The sequence below is a fragment of the Gadus macrocephalus genome, chromosome 2 (genome assembly GCF_031168955.1).
Source record: "Gadus macrocephalus chromosome 2, ASM3116895v1".
NCBI classification, from domain to species: domain Eukaryota; kingdom Metazoa; phylum Chordata; class Actinopteri; order Gadiformes; family Gadidae; genus Gadus; species Gadus macrocephalus.
Window position 1 is genome coordinate 16,275,015 of NC_082383.1, and position 11,731 is coordinate 16,286,745.

General features: G+C 40.6%; 1 protein-coding gene across 3 annotated transcripts; it reads right to left on the reverse strand.

Annotated features, from left to right (window-relative positions):
• Window positions 1–965: 965 nt before the first annotated feature.
• On the reverse strand, window positions 966–3,501 carry LOC132451185 (uncharacterized). Of its 3 annotated transcripts, none has more exons than XR_009523990.1 (6): window positions 3,398–3,501; window positions 2,818–3,179; window positions 2,415–2,514; window positions 1,868–2,015; window positions 1,364–1,461; window positions 966–1,106 (listed from the first exon to the last, which is right to left on the reverse strand). XR_009523990.1 is itself a non-coding variant. In XM_060043536.1 (6 exons), the coding sequence occupies exons 1-6, from the start codon at window positions 3,417–3,419 to the stop codon at window positions 1,351–1,353; spliced, it is 654 nt and encodes a 217-aa protein (XP_059899519.1). In that variant the 5' UTR covers window positions 3,420–3,501; the 3' UTR covers window positions 966–1,350. The 3 variants fall into 3 exon arrangements, 1 of the variants encoding a protein (XP_059899519.1); XR_009523991.1 differs by lacking the exon at window positions 3,398–3,501 and having other exon boundaries at window positions 2,818–3,023; window positions 3,113–3,359; XM_060043536.1 differs by having other exon boundaries at window positions 966–1,461; window positions 2,818–3,023; window positions 3,113–3,179.
• Between the last annotated feature and the right edge of the window lie 8,230 nt (window positions 3,502–11,731).

The window sequence follows — 11,731 nt, forward strand, 5'->3', positions numbered from 1 at the left end:
GTGCTTGCCCAGTCATCCATTGCATCACCATGGGAACAGAGGGTGTCTCTCCTCTCATTTTCTGGTTGTGTGTCTTGGAAAGAAAATGGGATGTTAGAATCAATGTCTTCTTCTGAAGTGACAAACTTTCAAAGCTTTTAAATATACAAACAAGGTAAGTGCAGAGCAATATTTTGTAATATATAAAACTCTCACGACAAAAATCACCAACAAAATCCTACACTGATGAGCACGTCATATCTATGGAACCAGTTCTTTGTTGCTAACAGTTCGATATCGAGATCATGAAAATGTGTTGCGCTACTGCCGAGATACACTTTCTTTCAATGGTCACTTGAAAAAGTCGCAAAACTCCCTGTACTAGTGTACTTAGTAGCCAAGAAAACTTTTTCAAATCTGGATATCATATAACTTTCAGGCATAAAATCCAGATTTCATACATCTTGACGTACATATCAGTGTAGGATCTCCTAAGCTATATCAAACTTTCTTAGGGGATCAGAACTTTTATGGAAGGTTTTACATACCCTCAATTTCAATTAGGAAATCTTGGAAGTATTCCAAGATTTTGGACTCCTTCACGTGTTTAGTCAAACCATGTGGGCTCATTTCTGGGGCCAGGTGTGAAAGAACATAATGCGAGTCCACCTGAGAACAAAAGAGAATTACAGCCCAACAGATCAAGACTGATCCAACGTCACTCATGCACAGGTACTGACAGTAGCGATTTTACTGAGGGTGCAGGGGGTGCATTTGTAGCCCCTTCTGTTGGGATGTAAATAGTACTATTTTCAAATAAATGTCAAAAATTTAAATAAAAATATTTTTTTTACCTGTTTTAAACCCCTAAAATTGCCACTCGGTATTGATGATATGGAAATACCATTTAGCACTTAAGGAAAGGTTATGCTATTAAATGGCAAAAAATCAAGAAAATACCCAGAGCTGAATAACAACATACCTTGTCATCATCCCTTACGATAAAGAGATTGCGACACTCATTCGGCTTTATCTGCATGACCTTGATCACGTTGTACACCTTAAGGCCTTCACGCATTTGTTGCAGCATTGGTGCGCGTTTTGTGGTCACATGCAGTACGATAGCCCTTTCAAAAGGAATATAATACATTTTATGACAGCCATTTAAAATTATGATGTCAACTGTAAAATTAGCCATAACACTGATGTTTGTATGATATAATGATAAAACCCTTTCAAAGCCGTCAAAGATTTTGCAGCACAAAACCTTTATCGGCTTCAAATTTCCTGCTTAATGAATGAACATTACTGCATGGCTTAAAATACTATTGACCTGTACATAATTCATCCATAATGTAATATTACTCCCTACTAGTTAACAAACCTTAATATGCTTTCCTTATGGTCAATGTTGATTTGACCAGTGTAGCCACAATCCAGGATTTCTTCGATGTAGAGGGACAGGTCAGATGCATCTTCAATCTAAAATAATGATTTAGAAGTTAAAAGAATTAAGCTTTCATTTGTTATGTATTCACAACTGTTATTTTATACATCTACACTGTCATTCACACATCTCACACATTTACCATTATAGGTTTACAGCTATATCAGATCCTTTTTTTAGTGAGGCTAGTCTGTCAGTCGCTTGATGTCAACAGGAAATAAGCTATTGCAAGAAACTAACTTGTTGATGAATTGGAATTTAGTAAACCTTAGGATATATTGAGATACTGCCTAACACAGCTGCAACATCGTTGGCAAAGTTTTAAACTTGGATCAGTTTACTTTGAACTTATTCGATGTACTATAAACATCAAAAGAGCGCAAACATTATGGAAAAATATTGGCCTCATTAAGATGCCTTGAAGCGATTTACCCAATGTACCGTTTTGATTAATGGTGACAACTCTGTGTCATGCACACCATCAGTTTTAAGGTTCCCAGTGACGAGGTAGTGGTAACACCACTCCTGCATAAACCGTGGTGCTGGTCCTCCTTGGGCAATGCTCACACCGAATATTTCACCCGCATCTCTGGATGAAAGACAACAAAGAAATTGGCAATTATAAGTACTAATATTGACATAACACCCCAGCTAGAAGACTTATCTCAGGTACTTACTTCAATTTATGCATTACTTCTATCATCTATTGTCACACATACACTGAAGGAGATTATACCTTTAAAATATGACAGAATATTTAAAATAGCTGGTACATTTCAAGCCCTGTTCTGAATGTTTTTCTAACAATTTGCCATGAACATGAAAGTTTGAAAGAAAAACAGATTGAGGCACTGACTTCCCCTCTAGGCAAACTGTAAAGGACCCCAAGTATCATTACATATTTTCACTCATGAAAGTATTGCAAAGGTGTCCATCAGATAATAACAATAATCAGTAATTATAAGTTTTAGAAATAAGAATAACATACTTGAACAGTGCATTGTCCAAATCGTTGAGGGAATACTTTGGTACTTTGCCCTTCACACTTTCGCCTTCAAATAGTCGCTTCTCGATCCCAGCAACCATCGCTACAGCCAAAAACAAATGATAAAACAGCATTAGACTAGCTGGAGGAAAACATCTAAAAAACACAAATTTAGCCCAATTTTTCTCAAGCTCTGACCACTTTGATACTGTGTCCTGCAGAAGCCCACAGGCAGTTATTGTTCTATTTTTGGGAAATGGATGGATGCAGCCAAAATACACCCAACAGCAGAACTTTCGTTCCAGTTGTTTGACAATGGTATAGCAACTGTAAAAAAAATAATTTCAGCTATTCTACAACATACTCTACATATCTGCTAAATGAATGATGAAAGCATACTACTCACTGGACAGGAACTCTTTTTTTAGTGCTCCAGTGTCAACCCCTGGTTCTCCCAGGAAGGAGACTTTCAAAGGGTTCACTGGACCGCCATTCTTTCGACGCTTCCAGAGTTTAAGACCTCTTTCAAACATACCGTCTCTGGCCACACAGATGTCGAAGGTCTTGCTACAGTCTATCTGTTCTTTTACCCAATAAAGAACATCTTCCTCACTGTTGAAAGTTATAAATTATTCAAATGAACTACACAGTGCACTGTATTTTAACAAATTAATGAAATGTTACACAACCAGATTGGTTACCATGATATATGATCCAGATCGGAGCATATCTTGACTGTCAAGCTGGCAAAGATCCTTTCCCATACTACTGTAAAAACAAAAGGAATACATTTATGCTTGTCCTTTAAACATACAGTTCTAGATTATTGTCTATTTCCTCACATCTGACCTGTGAGATAAATATAATTTTATGTTTATGTAAAAATCCATCATAACCATTATGAACACAGAGCCATCTTGGAACTGCCTAGGAATTCGAGCAACCCTATAAACAAAGATACATAATGCAAGTTGACCCACAATCACCTTTCACCGCAGAAGCTTGCATGTAGTTCTATATCTGACACTGGAAATGTTCTTGTGCATATTGGACAATGGACCTCACCTGCCTATATGCAGGCACATGGAAAACAGAATTGTTAAACCTGCAGTGTGGAAGATTACGTCAGAGTCATAAGGAGGAGCGAATTTTCAAAATAAGCGGTAGATTCAAAACAAAGCTTTCCCCGCCCACTCCCTTCCCGCTCATTAAGTCCTAACTCATTTACATTCTTCTTCTTACAGAAAATGTAAATGTATTCTAACAAAAATAAGTTCAACTAGGCAGCTTTAAGGCATAAATATCGCGGGATAATTTTGAAGTGCAACAAAGACTGACAACTTTGTAAAGAACGTAGAATATATCCGTTATGTTTATGACAAATTTTTTGGCTGTTGCCCTCCATGCCATCCTCATTGTTTTTTGACTCAGTTGCTGTACCTGCTGAAAGCAATGTTGCTCATTGGACCATGGTGCGTCTGTACAAGGTCCTAGGACTGGGTTAGGAGATGTTGCTTCTTCCAGGAACACCACATCTGCCTCCTGTACATGTACATTGATGCCATTTTACTGATAAGCTGAGGTTGGGGGTGGAGTTGATCACAACAGATAACCCTGAAGTTAGAACTGGAAGCTGGACTTTTGCAGCTTTGATCCCACATGCATAAGTGACATAGGAAACAGTTTTACCTCAGTTTCCAAGTTTGATGTGTTGTTGCAGTGGTCAATGTGCAGAGCCAACATCTGCAATGGCATCACTGTCTTGCATTGTTTGCATGTTGCTGTTGGCATACGAGCAAATTCCGGTGCATCTGCTGGTAGTGGTGTTAAATCTAGCTCATCTTGGAGGGGCACTATATATAACAGCTGTTTTCCTCCACCTGAGGCTCTTTTGATGACAGAACCAGTGTATCCCTCATAACAACAATTAAAATGGTGCAATAAAGCATTGTGCATTTATTTTTTCTCTATTCAATGAATAACTTGCTGTTGGGAAATGTCACTAGTGGTGACTTCAAGTGCACCTGCTGCTTTGAAAAGAAGCCATCTGTCTTGAAGATCATTCATCTTCGGATATGTTGTCCTTAGTGAACTGGATAACTAATAAAAAATAGGAAGAAAAAAAGTCAACAGCTTGAATTTAGACAGTATATCTCTATTGCCACACAATCAATACTGTTGATACACTTTGGGAACAAAATATGTGTACTTAAGTTCATCAGACATCCCACCTCTGCATGCGTTAAGTCAGATATGATAGACAACGCCCTCTTTCCCAGCCCTGCTTGCATGAGCTCCAGCTCGGCAGATATGGATGGGGTTGTGTCCGTTTTTGAACCAAGCAAGAAAAATGGTACTTCAAGTGGCTTCCACGTCTTCACAACATTTGCTGGTCTTCTAAAGGGATGACTTCGGTTTTTTCCATTGCGTTTGAAAAATCCAGGGAAGGATCTATATGATTTTTAGGACAATCTTAATGTCACTAAGTCGCAGTCAGAACAGAAATCAGATTAAGAACAGAATTTGAATTGCTGAAGCAATATCATTACAATACCACTTTATGACATACTGATAGCACTAGTGCTAACAGCGATGATTAGGTCATTCAATGTAATGAATTGATTCAATTTGCAAATCATATGAATATGTAGAAACTGTGTATGGTTATTTTTGGAAGAAACATGTTTGCAGGTGCCTTGAATCACACTGGCATATGGAAATGTTTAGCAACATTGTGTAACACCTGAACTGGCCCTTATGCTTTTCTACCTGGCCATCTCAAACGCAACAGTAGGTCTCTCCACACTCGTACTCTGACCCTGTCTACGATCTTCAGGAATTGCTTTGGTGAGCAAGGAAATGAAATGCTGAGCAGCTTTAGTTGCTGAACACTGGTCATACTGGAATGGGAGTTAAGGTGCATAACATTGTAATGTGATCATACAGAGCATAGCATAAATGTTATTAACAATTGATTCCGGTAAAGCACAAGCTGTACAAAACTACAGGATAATACTGGAAAACAAGTAATATTTGATCTCTTATTTCCCACAATTACAACACCATGAACAAATATAAATTTGAAAAAATTAGCCAATACTCTACCTGGGCCTGTGATCTGCCAGGTTGGTTTTCCATTCTGGGAAAAGTATTATTAGCTAGGTGTTTAAGCCATTTTCACCACCAGGCAATAACACAGATAATACCGTTACTACACATTCCCATACTTATGCTAAGTAACCATAAAGCCATATTCCCAAAGGTTAATTTCGGTTGGTGGTCCAAAAGTTGGTTCATCGAGATAAGCAGTAGGTGGCGCAGCGCCAATCAAACCTCAAAGCGTTGAAAAACAATGTAGAAAACACGATGAAAATATGACATTGATGTTTGTTTCATGTATTCATTTGAGGAAGGTTACAGTCTCCTCGTCGCTCCACACAGATCTGATGTTTTCGTCTGCCGCCATTATGAACATTGAAAATGCACGTAAAAACATGTGGATGGAAACCCAGACAGCTCAACTAGCGCGACACCTAAGACGAGAAAGTGACTAACGCTAACTAAGCTGGCTACAGGCTGATAAAATAATACAGCACATCACAAATATAACATAAACTAACGTTAGATCGTTGAACACAAATAGTCCTGTTAACTAGTAACTACATGCACAACGTCATGCAGGCTAATAGGCAGCCTGGGCACGTAACGTACCTATAACTAGGTAATTGAGCTAAGCTAGCAGCTACAGGCTGACAAAATAATGTGTATTTTCTTTAACCCAATACAACATCCACAGATCGTTAAACAAAAGCAATCTACATGCACCAGTTCAAACATAACATTCTTGCTATTACTATGACGGAAGACATACCTGCGCATTGATTTTCTTTCCTCTCAGCTCCCGACTCCCGCTCTGTCTCATCATGGACTTCAAATCTCCCTCTCTCGTTACTAACTGTGGATGTTGCCAAGCTGTCACTCCGATCGAGACTGGCCAATAGAGACGTGTCTTACATCTTTCGGCGTAGGTCCTGCCCAAGAGATTCAGCTCAACAGCAAGCAAAGCTTTTGAATTTGCAAGCAAAACTTTTGGATTCGCAAACAAAACTTTTGGATTCGCAAACAAAACTTTTGGATTTGCAAACAAAACTTTTGGATTTGCAAATAAAACTTTTGGATTCCCATTAATTATTTTTTCATCACATTTATTTTACTTGCAATAAAACATTTTTTGATAGCAGTGTTGATAGTTTTGCTCTCAAATCTATTTTTTTATTGCTGTCTGGAAAGTTTTTCTCTCAAACCTATTATTTTTGATTGCATAATAAAGACACAAATCTACCTCCATAGTAGAGCAGGGAGTGACGTAGACTGATAATCCCTCAGAGTCCTCGGTTGCTAAGCGACGTCAACGTCTTTTGCAGACTATTTCTCAGCTGATCAACGCTACGAAGGCTGGTAACAAATAAATTGTAAAAAATACACACCGTGCAAATTTATTTGGCCATATGCTAAAGACGTGTCTAGTTCACCGTCATGCAGGCTGTGTTCAGTAAAAGAAATGGCAATGTTTTAATAATTTTGATTGATTTCATTCAAATCAACAAGCCTCTCCCTGTGTCATTGTGTGTGCGTGTATCCGAGGTGCGTGTGTGTGTGCGTGCGTGCGTGGGGGGTTCTTGATTGACCCATTTTCGAATATTATTCGAATACTTCTCAGCGAATTTTGAATAGTATTTTTCTCAGAAATGCACATCCCTAGTACTTACCATTTTACATGAGTGGCATGCCAGTGGAAAAACGGTAGATGCCAGTATAAAACTGGTAATACCATTTTACATGAGTGGCATGCCAGCGGAAAAACGGTGGTTCCAGTAGGAAATGGAACTTCCGATTAACATAATTGGCTTGCCAGCGGAAAAACAGTTGGCCTATATGCCATGATACCACTGGATCATGTCGGTATAGAAAGGTTTATGACACTGGATCAGTGTTAAATGATAGGAACCTGTAGGCCTACTTAATTTTTTTGGTAAAACACCAATAAGAACAAATGCAAAACTTAATATTTGGCCTATTGAATAGTTATGAGCTGAAGCAGTCATACAGTAGGCTATATAGGCAACGCCACTAGGACACCTTGATAAAACACGAGCGGAAAAATGCACTAACCGGAAACTACGATCGCAACTGCCGCCGCGGCTCCTCCCCCGCAATAAACATCCCGCTTTGAGCGGTGAACTCTTAACACATAGTAGTTATAATTAAGCAATAGCTCACGACATGCTGTGGTATGTGCTCATTATTCCACTGTTAAGGGGTGTTGTTCGGCAGTGGTATAATGAGCACATACCACAGACTGTCTATTTATACAACGGTTACTATTACGGCAAAACGAAAGTCATAGACACACTAGATTTAAAACAAGAAAGTTAAAATAGCTGTCTTTTTAAAGAATACAAAAAAGTAGTCCCTCCTGGCTGCCTTCAAAATGCACGACGGTCACTATGCAACACACTTTAGCATCCCTCCGAGAGAAGGCTCGGCTAGAGCGGTTCGCCAGCAATTTATCCTATGGAGCAGTTCACTCAACGTGTGCCTAAGCTTTCGTTAGTCTCTCCTTCGCCTTGCTCACTCCCGGAGTAACATCATTCCTCTCCATCATTCAACATATTTTTAGGCTACTACCAACAACTGCTAATTTGTAACCGTTTCTACTTCCAGGCGCGGAGAGTTATATGCAAACTTTCATAAAATGATTGGGCGTCATAATGTATACGCTCATTATACAACAGTTAGGAACCAATCAGATCGCTGGATTTAAGCCACCCGTTGTATAAAAAGCTATTAAAAAGCTATTAAAACTACAAAATGACTCCATTAAAGGCCCACTATGCAACTTTTTTAGCCAAAATGTATGCAGGTTGAGAGTTATGCTGATGGTTCTGCATCCATTTCTGGGTCGATTGGTGGGTGTGTCATTTTCCCATGTCGCCTCTACAGTGAAAAAGCGCATATGCAACTTGATCTGCTCGGACCGGGACATTCCGGATGTGACGCAGCGGAAGTATCCTCGAAAATGTAGTCAGATTGTAGTTTCGAAAATGCTTTACGGCACAGACACACACCCAAACATGGCACCGGCTAGATATAAACAGCCAGTTGCGAGGCAATTGTTGCATTCATCATGGATCAATCGACTGATAAGGGACCCAAGAGGCGACCGTCGGTGGAACAAAAGAAGAATGGACCAGAAAAGAGATCAGACACGAGTGAAAGGGGAACTATGCAACTTTTTTGGCTTGATTTACCTTAATATAACAGGCTAAGAGTCATTGCGATGGTTCTATTATACATTTTTGTTCGATTGTTCGTTGTTTCGACTCACCCTTGCGCATCTTGGCGGAGAAAAGGAATATGTTTCTGCCGGCGACCCGCCGCCCACTCTCGCGGGAGTCTCGGGTCTCGCGAAGTAACGAATTGCTTTACGGCACAGACCCCCAAACACGGAACCGGCTCGATATCAACACAAGTCATTAAGGGATTGTTATATTCATCATAGATCAGCCGACTAAAAAGAGACAGAGAAACCCAATGTCGGAGGAACAGAAGAAGAGAAAAGGGAGACTGACCGGCAGAGAGGCCAGACACGAGTAAACTTTGGGCAAGCTTTTCAGGAATAGCTTGAACTGAAAGAAAAAGAAGACTGCAAATCAGACGCCGACTCGGCCGTGTTGCTTTTGAAATTGAAAGTACCCTTGGGTGGCCTTTGTCTTCGTGGTATTCTTGATGTTGATAGTCTCTGTACAAATGTGTTTGCTCAACCATTTTGTTGTGAGCCCTGTAAAAATTGTTTTATCGACCGTTTTGTTGTGAGCCCTGTATGTTTCTAGCTTGCCTGGTTGCAACCATATAAACACCTTTGTTTCCATGGGTGTTTTGCTGTTCGTCTGTCTCGTCCCCCAGATACAGACTGAATCCCCGAATCCAGGTTCTTGTTTATTTCGATTATTATGTTGGCCAAACCTCTTACACTGATTGTTCTGTTCAACCTAAGATAAAACAATTATAATCTAGGATATAAATTCTCCCCGTCAACTATAAAAAATTTCGTTCGTTCGTTTGTTCGGTCAGTCCAGTTTCCGTTTCCGGTAGCGGTGAATCGCATCATGGAATGCACCCATTGCATGGTTCTCAGCTGAGTCAGTCAGACTCCGTGCTACGTGCTCCGTGAATCGAATGCTCCGTGAATCGAATGGTGAATCGAATCATGGAATGATTCGTTCACACAGTGAGTGAACGAACTGTCAGCGAGTCGTGGGTCTGGGAGGAGTCGAGTCTGAGTCACGAACGAGACGAACGAGAGAGAAGAACCAGTTCGGTTTGTTCGTTTTAACGACTTCGTCATTCGAACGAATCTGTTCGCGACTGAACCACCTCTAGTGTACATCAATCCACACTCCGCGGTTTGACCGTTTTCAGTATACCACCCGGGTCCTTTCTGTACACTTTCTTCCGCCCTGATCTTAATTTCAACGCCCTACATACTCAAACTAAGTATAATGAGTGCAGATAGTATGGATATTGGTACACAGCAATAGATTATAGCTCTATAGCCACCTAAACCGACCTGTTTAGGTAGCTAGGCTAACTATCGTCACCGGAGCAAGTCCGGCTGTTTTCCAAAGCATCTGTCATTTCAAAAGCAACAACAAACAGATCGCAAATATCCTTACAACAGAACGGACGAGAAAAACGAAAAAATCCCTTTATTTACGGCGTTATGTTGTGATATAGTGTCAATAAAGACCAAATATAGCTTTACATTTAAGGCAATACTTGTCTTGAAATTATACGGAGGAGGAGGGCCGTGCTGGTGTCACATACCATTGTTGGGATCGGCAGTTACCGTGGAACGGCATATGCCGTTCCACCTGAACGGCAGTTACTGTTTCAGAACGGCAGTTACCATTTCAGAACGGCATGGGCCGTTTCAGAACGGCATGGGCCGTTTCAGAACGGCAGTTACCGTTTCAGAACCGTTGTCAGTGGTCGCGGCGGCACATGCCACAGGCCAATAAACGATCTCGGCGTCTCTCAATTAAAATACCTCCCGATTCACTTCCTTGTTTAACCCCTGGTAGTTTGGTGGATGGTACCACCAGCTCCCTGTAGTTTAGAAGGCAGCCAGTGGGACCATCTCTTCTACACCAGGGGCCGTATTCACAAAGGATTTTAGGGCTAAAAGTAGGTCCTAACTGGCGAATTTAGGAGTAACTCCTAAAAATAATGGGCATGTCACTCTTAAATTTAGGACTCCTAACTTTTTTCACTAAGAGCAATTCACAAAATATTTTAGGCCTAAAAGTAGCACCTAAGTCTAGGAGAGCTTAAAAGTCCTCAAGAGGACTCCTAACTCAGTAAGACCTATTCACAAAGAATCGTAAATGCCTGCGAGACGAAATGTTAGGGTATTAAACTTGTTGTGGAGTTAATCGCAATGCAATAACATCCCCGACTAACAGGAATAATCCGATTAGTCCCGAAATAAAATGTTTGGCCACTACGTTATTTAGCAACAGGGGAAATGCAACTTTGCAATGCCGACGAGTTAAAACCATCAGTCAGCCGTGCCATAAACTTTCCTTTGGACATTCAACAATTACACAGGATCAAAGCCAACTTCATGGCAATTGCAGGTATGCCCGGTGTGGTCGGTGCTATTGACGGGACGCACATAAAAATAATTGCGCCATCAAAAGACGAGGACATGTTCGTCAATGGAAGAAAGTGCATTCCATCAACACGCAGGTTGTTTTTGATGCAAATTTTAACATAGCCTACTGGATGTTGTTGCAGTGGCCTGGATCTTCGGCTACCCATGATTCGCGCATTTTAATGGAGAGCGGTCTGAGGCAGCTTTTTGAGATGTACCAGTTGGGTGTCACTTGCTGGGAGACAGTGACTATCCATGCAAGACGTGGCTCTAGACACCCTACCTCATTCCACAACCGGGAGCACAGTTAAAGTATAACATGTAAGTGATTACGCATATTACGCTTAGTCCTATGTGTAAAACACATCGTATTGGCTCTGTGACGCCTTTTATTTGTTGAATCTATATTTATTATTGTTTACTGATTTCTTCCATATATGCTAGAGCACACAAACATACACGAAATGTTGTGGAGAGAGGAATTGGGCAGATGAAACGTCGGTTCATGTCCTGCACGGCGAAATACGCCTCACCCCAGAGAGGGCAAGCACAGTCATTACTGCATGTGCCATTCTACACAACCTCTGCAAGCGGAGGAACATTC